The sequence below is a fragment of the Pistacia vera genome, unplaced genomic scaffold (genome assembly GCF_008641045.1).
Source record: "Pistacia vera cultivar Batoury unplaced genomic scaffold, PisVer_v2 Contig268, whole genome shotgun sequence".
Classification (NCBI taxonomy): Eukaryota; Viridiplantae; Streptophyta; class Magnoliopsida; order Sapindales; family Anacardiaceae; genus Pistacia; species Pistacia vera.
The window spans coordinates 579,365-589,006 of NW_022196077.1; the positions used below are offsets into that span (position 1 = coordinate 579,365).

At 29.9% G+C, this 9,642-nt stretch overlaps 1 protein-coding gene across 1 annotated transcript; it reads right to left on the minus strand.

Moving 5' to 3' along the window:
- Window positions 1-8,477: 8,477 nt before the first annotated feature.
- On the minus strand, window positions 8,478-9,014 carry LOC116133310. Its single transcript, XM_031419021.1, has one exon. The coding sequence runs from the start codon at window positions 9,012-9,014 to the stop codon at window positions 8,478-8,480; it is 537 nt and encodes a 178-aa protein (XP_031274881.1).
- Window positions 9,015-9,642: the final 628 nt, after the last annotated feature.

A 9,642-nucleotide genomic window follows, 5' to 3' on the forward strand; every position in this document is an offset into this window, starting at 1 on the left:
TTCTCTTAAACCTTTAAGTGCTTAGGATTAACTTGTATCAACTTCTAGTCAAAAGCCCTCCAAAAATCCTTGGAAAATTGAATGAAAGCTTGAGAGAATTGAAGGATGGAAGAGGCGGTAGAGAAGAAAGAATGAAAGGGTTTCTAAAGCTAAACCCTTAATATCTCATATTTTCTCCACTCTTTCCCATTTTACCCTTACTCTTTCTTAGGAATTCCACATTTGCCCTTTAATTCTTTGCAAATGCACCCCCCATTTAAACTATTCTCCAGAAAATTTCCTTACAATTCACTCCCCACTTTTCCTGCTTAGAGGTAGAATGGTCATTTTGCCCCTATGGAAAAATATCTAAAAACTTCATTAACCTTTTCAACTGGACCGTCGCTGCGGCGAAGAACTTTCTGTCACCTCGGCGAAGAATTACAAAACTGACACCGCAATTACAAAGCCAACGTCGTCACGGAGAAGATTATTCTTCGCCCCGGCGAAGACTGAAATTCAAACATTCACCAAGTCTCAACCAAAATCAGGGCAAACACTTAACCAAACCAACTCATCAATCCAACTAAGGGTCAACCAACTGAAAATAACAACATGCAAGCTCAAATGAGAACAAATCAATAAACATTAAAGCAATACAACACAATTTAACTACGTACCTCAAGTGGGGCGTTACAATGTAACAAAACAAAAATTTATCAAATCATTCATATTCATAAACCCCTTAAATTCATATAAATGCATTTTGAATAACATACAATGTATAAAACCCTTTACATTCACAAATTTTTTTTTTTTATCATGGACATTGAATATTAATAGATTAATATTTATTGTCGATATGAAATCAACAACAATCAATAAGAATGAAGTTTACCACAATGAAAAGTTAACAATTGGTATTCGAACAATCAAGTTTAACAAATAAGTAAATTTGTTTGTGAATCGTTAGTTTTTTTCAAACTGTTCATATTTACTTTAATATTTGTATTTCTTCAGATTATTATCAAATGAATTTTAGGTATAAAACATTTTAGGTTTATGTAAATTTTGGTTTATCTATATGAAAATATTTAATGTCAATGTGAAGTTTGCCTTTTAAATTACTAGTGACGTACATGATTGATCAAGCTTCAATGATTAAGGTTGTTAATATATGTTATTCATACAAAAAAAATATGAAACACGAATTATATTAAGCTATATGTCATAGCAAATCGTTTTTATGTATATATTACAAATCATTATCAATGACGTGCAATAAAATCTAAAACTCAAAAATCATGGCTTATAACATGGTATCATGTGTCGGAAAATTGTTTACTTGTTATGTTAATAACGTACTTTATTATTATGGTTAGGAAATAAGATTATGTGATTTGAGATTTTTTGTTCAACAATATAATTTGGAATGCACGTATCATCAGTAGGATTAATTCTCAATAATCACTGATATATTAAAATTCAATAAAATATTAAGAATATCATACTATTTGGTAATCTACACAACAATTTTGGCAGGTGATATTTTCTAGTGTTGTTATTCTGTCCCAGTGCACAACACTTTCATTTGTGTGTCACAAATCCCAAATATCTTTCTTTTGATAAGAATTGTTGTTGTTGGAGTTAGGGATTTGAAGGTTTCTCTGCAATTTCTCATCCTGACAAAATAGTACGGTTGTTTGATCAACTTCAATAGAATTTGTATACCTTTCCGTTCATATATGGTTAGCAAAGCAATTGCGAAGTGATATAGTGCTTGCATTGTATTTGTTTTGCAAGTTGCATTCAGCATTAGTAAACATGTGTGTACATCATGTTCGATGAAGACTAAGTGCGTTCCAAGCAGTAATAAAGCATGTATATTTTCTGCATTTGCAAACTTTTTTAGAAATGAAAGTGCTTGCGGCGTGATTTCTGGTAGCTTGGATCTTTGCTTGTAGATATTTCTTTTACACTGTACTTTTTTTTTTTGTATTTGCTTGTTTGTTAAGATATTTGCATCTGCAAAATGTTAGACAAATAAAGTGTAATTTATATCTTGTGATAGTATTTTGATATAGTAATCAATACCACTAGTGTTAGTAGTACTTACGTCAACCAAATTGTGCATAGAGTTTGGATGCTTCTTCGAGTTGCTTTAAAAATGATTTATTGTAGTATATCTGCCGGTAGTTGTAAAATATTATTGATTTGTGTTGTTAAATCTTCGTCATCCATTGTAAGATTTTTTAGTGTATGAAAACTTTAGATTTTGGATATTTGCGTCGTAGTTTATATAATTTTTGGTTGATAGTGAATAGTCATTATATGTTATTCTTTTAAATAAAATTGTTAATTGCATCTGGCTTTTAGTATTTTTGAATGTTGATTTTTTTAGTGAGCATTGAATTATATTTGGGTAATTGTACATCATATGTCAAACGATTTATCATGTGAAAATGGTTAGCCAAAGTCAATCTTTCTATGTGTCAACATAAACATATCCTAGAAACATTATAATCAGTATTAGCTGACTATTAATGTTTATTAATTATTGTTAGGCTAACGGTTTTGTAATAATTACTTACCATGGTTCGCAAAGGCAAATTCTACATTAGCAACATATCTTGATATAGGTTAGTTACCAAAACAGTATGTAATAAGTATTGGTCATTGGAAGATTCATTGTAAATATTCAAAATACATGATACAATTGTTTGGCAAAACCTTAGTATATGTTGTTTTGTAATTGAAATGGCATGAGTATTGTTTATTAAAATATTTTGACATATACCATTGATAATGGCAAGTTTTAATTTTATTTAATAAATTGTTCAGTTTGCTTGACTTGTTTGTTGAATACATAATTGTAATGTAGATGTATAATATTTTATTAGAATTGTTTGATTATTTTGGAATTTGATAATCTGCATAATAAAATAGTGTTTATCATATAAGAGGTGTAATTATTCAAAGTTAAAGATTTTTTTTAATATAAACGCTGTTGTTAAATTATTGTTCAGCATGTAGGTTATTATACAATAAAATTGTTAAACTTATATTTATAATATTTACAAATAATGATTTTTTTTTTTTTTAGTTTGTTGTTTTAAGTATTTTTGCAAATTTGGACTGTTGCTATTGTATTTTTGAATGGAATATATTTGTATTTTTATTAATTGTATTGTAAACATCAAAAGATTGTGTACATGGGATTTTTTCATTTCTGCTGCTGATAAATTTCGAGTTCTTTTTCCTTTGCAACAATCCTGAACTCCCTCTTGGTTAGATCAGAAATAACACTAATGGTTGACTGCATGATTTCTAATAGTCCATCAATTGTTTCCTTCAATTTCTGTCTTGCAACATTTAGTTTCTCCATGTTGGTTTTGATATTACGAAGAATATATTTCAAGTCTACCCGTTTGTTGATTGAAGCGGGTTCATCTGTTAAGTATAACAATAAAATCTTGTTAATTTAAAAAAAAATATAGAGATACAGAGTTTCTGTATAGAAATGAAAATATTAGAATGGTTTAGATATTTGTTACCGTCTGTAGAGTTCTTTGGATTTGATGATCTGTCAACCATATTGAGATAAGCAGAGAAAATAAATCAAGTATTTTGTAAAGGCAAAACAAATACAAATTTACTTATCCTTATATAGATATTAACATGAGAAGACGTTTTAAATGAGAATAGAATATGAACAGTTGGGGACCCAATAGGTATTTGTTCATAAATAAAGGCATGAGTTATTAAAAACGATTTAAACGACTCTTTGTATAATGTGGAGTGTAAAAGTCAAAATATTAATAGATTTCTGTTAAAAAATAAACACAGGCATATTAAAATTTTAAAACAATACAAATACATATTGATATTGTTATGTTTTTAAATATATAGAGATATATTTACTTTAAATTTAAATGGTTTGTATTTTTGTGTATGTTATGGAATTAAACACATCTAAAATATTTGAGAACAATGCAATGGTTTGCCAAACCACAGTTATGGAAGTAGATGAAAGCAAATGTTCGAACAATATGCAGTAAAACGGGTATATAATTATATAGTAAGTGCATAAATTCGAAAATGTTTAGAAAACTTATTAATAACTATTGTCAATGGGTTTGAAAGTACAATTATTAATTCAAAACTGTTCGCCAACAGTTGAATATTGTTGCAAATGAGTCATATTTTTTTTGAACAATAAAGTTTACAACACTTAAAATTTAACAGTTGGTGTTCGAAAATGAATTCCAGTTTGACAATCAATTTTTACAGAAAAAAAATACTATTAGGTATTTTATAATATTTTATGAGCAAATGTTATGTCTCTCTTTTGTAAAATTGATTTGTCTATTTTCCCTTCTTGTCATTCATCTCTTCATGGTATTGCTTGATTAATTGTTTGATATAATTAAACATTGCTCATTCTGTTTTTTTATTAGTTACTATCATTGATGAACAACATCAATTACTTTTTTTTTATAGTATTTTAACGTTTGATATTGTATCTAACAAAAATTATTTAGAACATGTTATAATAAACTTTTTAATTAGTTATGTTTGGATGATGTAGAGGAAAGATCTTGAACTTTCTGTGTAAGAATTTTCAATTCCTCTTTAGCAGCCAAACTCTCCCAGTTTATTTAGATCAGAGACAATGCCCATGCCAGAATCCATGATGTTACCCATTTCATTGGTAACATCTTTTAGATCGAGTCTTGCCACATTTAAATCATCCAGATTTTTCTGGACTTTCTGCAGAAGTTGCTTCAAGTTTTTCAGTTCGTCCTTTTGATTCACCGGCGAACCAACTGACAAAAAAAGAAATTCATGGAATTGTATCAATTTACAAAATATTACAAATAAAAAATTCTTTATACTTAAATCAGAGAAAAATTATCAATGCAAACGGATTCGTTTCTTACCTTTTTGTTTTTTTGTTGAAAAACTTGAAATATTTTCGTCTGCTTTCTTCTTGCCTTTATCTACCATTTTAAAAAACATGAACAAAGCTTGAGCAGATAATTAGACTATAAAAAAAAAAAATTATATAATGATACAGATCAAGTTTTAGTAATCGTTATAAGCATGAAAGTATCATTTTAATGTATATGGAAACCGAACAGTTAGAAAACGAACAGACGTATCATAATAAATAAACTGGTCGATTGAAGAGTGTGCAAAAACTATTTGGAAATTGTGAAAGACAACGGTCATTGATATTATATCAAATTTAAAACCAAATAAATGTTAACAATTTATATTTAAATTATAATCAGTATTTTTAATTATTATAAAAGTAATGTTTGTTTAAAATCACTAAGTTTTTATTCGAATTTGAATATAATGTTATTGTAATGAAAGATGAAAAGAAAATCAGACAACATTTTCATAAGATATTATATTTTTCACTAATTATTATATTTAATTAGTGGTAATCATGTTTATTTTATTTTATATTTTTCTGTGGCAATTGGATTTCAAGAATTTATAATTGTTCATATGATAAATTATTCAGTGAAAATATTTTTTTTAATAAGAATAATATGCAATTATTATTATACCATGTGTATTCATTAAGTTTAAAATAAAATATGCAGTTATTGTTATTCTGTTTTAAAGGAATTATTATTTAAATATAAAAACACTTCCATTATTATTCTGATGTGCGGCGTCGTTTAGATTGATAAAATTTATATTTTGTTTAAACGTTGTCGTTCAATATATTTATTACTTTTAAGGACATTTTATTGCTTAAGAGTATTTAGTCAACCTGATTCAAACTCTCTAACCCTAACATATCTATTTATGTTTCCATCACACTGAATTTGTTGTGTAATTTCAAGCAAATTGATAACGTTTAACAGTTTCGTCAAAAATCTTATTAGTTTGCACAACTTTACAGTGGTAAAATTTATTTCTTTGTTTATTTGGATATGCATTTACACACAATCTATATAATAGAATATCCAAATCAAAATTAGTGATGAATTTCCATATTTGAATGGTTTGTAATCGCTTTGAACTCATGATTGTCTAAAATTTTGTTTATCATTTGTCTTGTTGGTTTGCTATAGTATTTGTTAATGCACTTTTTTAAGAAGGCACGAATAAATTTTTATACTATTATTTTTCTTTGCTAACGATTTTAGGCAGTTTGGAAATATTGTTTTTTAGGTTGATTGATGATTCTATTGTTCTGTTTTTTTATAAGTCATGAAGTGTGCTTTTAAAATTTTAGATATGGCTTTTGAAAAATTGTTGTATAAGTCATGAAGTGTGCTTTCAAAATTTTAGATATGGCTTTTGAAAAATTGCTGAAGTTTATGGATAGAGTCGAGGCCAAATCAGCATCTAATACAAGACCAAGCATTGCCATGACATTAAAGTTGATAAATCAATTACAGAGTTCTGTTTCATCTGTATCAGTGCCTAATCCTATTGTATCCCCATCTGGTTCATGTCATGCTAAAGTTATTGAAGAGAAACATGATGCAACAGAAGAGGTTCCATTATGTAGGTTTATAAAGTGACAAAAAACATCTCAACTGGAGAGTGAGAATATAAAGAATGAGAGGAAATATAGATCACTATCGACGGAAGAATTAGATAATAAGATATCTTTTGTTGGTAGTCAGGTATTATTTTTTTGGAACAATTTAATGGTCAGTTAAGTTTGTACTTTTTTAAACGTGTCTCATTGAGATTTTATCTTCTTCCCTTGTATTTTTGCAATAGGGTTTTGAACTTTGGCAAGAAGCTTGGGAGCATTGGCTGGCAGCGGAGAATGTTATTTCAAAATTGCAAAAAGAAATCGAAGTTCTGAATTCTGAATTCTGACAAACAAAAATTAGAAGTGAGAAAGGTTTTGAAAGAGAGGGTAGATAAAGTTGAAGATAACTTGAAACATATTCACAAAGCATTTAAATCTGCTGAACAATCTATTGAAAATCAACAAAAAGAAAAGGAAGTTGTGATAAAAAGATTGAATGAATTGTCTAATGAGAATAGAAAAATCCAATCTTTAGTTGTCAAAGCTGAGAAAGAGAAGAATGAAGCTGAAGATTTGGTGGTAGACATGTTTATGGCCACCAGAAAAACATGTGTAGATGCTTTCAAGTCAAAATTTCCAAATGAAGACTCTGAATTTTTTGAAAAAGTTGTGTTGAAGAAACGGCAAAATCCTTCTAATGAAGTTTGTACTAATGATAATGCTACTGAAAATGTATCTACACCATGCAATATTACTTGTACAAATAATGAAATACTATAATGCTGTTGTGAAATATTTGACAAATATTTTGTATTTGAAACTTTGCATTGTTACAGAATCAGTATCATATCTAATTTTCTATCCTGTGAAACACTTCTTTGAAAACAATATTTCGCAACTTTTCTCCTAGTTCATCTTGTTGTTGGACTAATAAGATCTTGATACCTTTTCTCGAAGTTACTCTTGATAGGGCAACATATAATTGTCAATGGGTAAATACTTAGGCTCCGTTTGTTACACTCTTGGGAATATTATTCTGGTTTTTCCCAATAAAGTTAAACAGTAAAATTGGCTTATTCTCAAAATATTATTCTATGTTATTCAATTTCTTTTAAACTCCCCTAAATTTGTTAATTTTACTAAACACCCCCAAATTTTTTTTTTAGAAATTGCAAAAACACCCTAGCAACCCACATTTACCATATTCACTGTCGAAAACTGGCCGGAATCTGGTATAATGGTGCACTACTGACTGAATCTGACTAGTAGTACACCGATCTAGCCTTTTTTGGCTAGATCCATGGTAGATCTGGCCAGAAAAAGGCCAGATCTACTTTGGCTGTAGCCAGTCGTCAATGATGACGAAGATATGGTTGTCGTTGACTATCAATGACTGTCGTATCTTTGGTTGTCATGGACGACCAAATGCGGCCAGATCTGACCGTCAATGGCCAGATCTAGCCATAGATCTGGCCTTTTCCGCCAAATCCATCGTGGATCTAGTTGGAAAATGCCATATCGACACACAACCGGTAAGATCCAGCCGATCATGCGTCGATACGGTGACTCCGGCCACCCTCCGGTAGTGATTGCTGGCTGTTCATATTTAATGGGTGGGTTGGGGGTGTTTTTGTTAACTTTTAATATTTTATTATAGGGGTGTTTAGTAAATAAACAAACATAGAGGGTATTTTTTTTAATTTCCAAATCCTACATCGTAATACCCACCCAAGTTAACCTTTTTCAAAATATTATTCTAAAAAATATCAGAATAATGAACCAAATGACCCTTGGTGTTTTACATACAATCCCACCGTTTTGAGCGATTGACCTTGACTTTTGTTTATAGTCATGCAGAAGCTAACTGCAATTGGTAATTGCCTTCTCTTCAGTCTGAAAGGCCATTTCATATCTGCATTGGAAATTGTTATTCTAGGAATCACAACATTATCACCAATATTTGATCCTGTAGTAATTGTTGCTTGTATGCCTACCACTTCCCTAGATGAGTCACAATCAATCTTGTCCCATTGCAAAGGCCATCTAATTGATTCAGATTTTGTAGCAACATAATTGGAACTCCAATTTTTAATTGCAATTCATGTTTTGGCATACCAGAGCACATTAAAGAGTTAAGGAACTCTATTGGATATAAAATGTCATCATCATTTGAAGTCCTTGCTGCTTTGCAAGTGTTGTCTGAACTGTAATAGGTCTTCAATTCTGATTGCAATTTTTGAATAATGTAGTCATTCAATTCATGTACTGTATCATTTCGGGCTGTCAATATTGCCCTCTCTCTGATATAATCAACATTGCCTATCTCAGCAGATAGATTCAAGAAAACAGCATTCACAATTCTTTCTTCTCGATTTCTATGTTGAAAAAGTTTCAAATCTTTAGGAATTTCTATAAAGCTTTCATCTTCTGATACTCCTGTTCCTTCACCAATTTGCAATAACCATCTTTCAAAAGTTGTTAACTCGTCCAATTCTGTATCACTTTGGAAATTCTTTTTCAATCTCATATTTTATGTTATCTTCAACACGGTGACATGTTTCCAAAGGGGAGATGAAGATAAACATGCCTGCATCACATCATAATTTTTCCCCTTTGGTATAACTGGTAAAATCTATTTGAAGTCTCCACCCAATGCAACAATTATGCCTCCAAATATTCTATTAGCATTTGATGGATCTTTATCAGACAAAATGTCCCTCAAAGATTTGTCAAGTGCTTCAAAGAAATACCTATTTGCCATCGGTGCTTCATCCTAAATTATCAAACATGTTGTCAAAATCAGTTTTGTCAATTGCGTTCTTTTCTTAATATCACATGTACTCTCTTTAGTTACATCCAAAGGTATCCTGAAACGTGAATGGGTTGTTCTTCCTCCTGGTAACAGCAAGGCAGTAATACCTGGCGTAGCAACAACGAGAACAATTTTACCTTCAGACCGCAATTTTGCTATTATTATTGACTCCATTTCCTTTCTTTGTCATTCCAAACCCATTCTGTTGGGAAGTCAGAATAAGTCAATGATCTCGCCTCTTCATATTGTTGATTTCATTTCATCTACTCTGTTAATTTTGTTTGAGTAACAACATTGCTCTCCAAATATTTGACTAAAATCTAATTTGGATCGAAGACGATTG

Bases quoted from the DNA above. Each gene is read 5' to 3' on its own strand.
- LOC116133310 (XM_031419021.1), bottom strand. From the start codon at position 9,014: ATGAGATTGAAAAAGAATTTCCAAAGTGATACAGAATTGGACGAGTTA.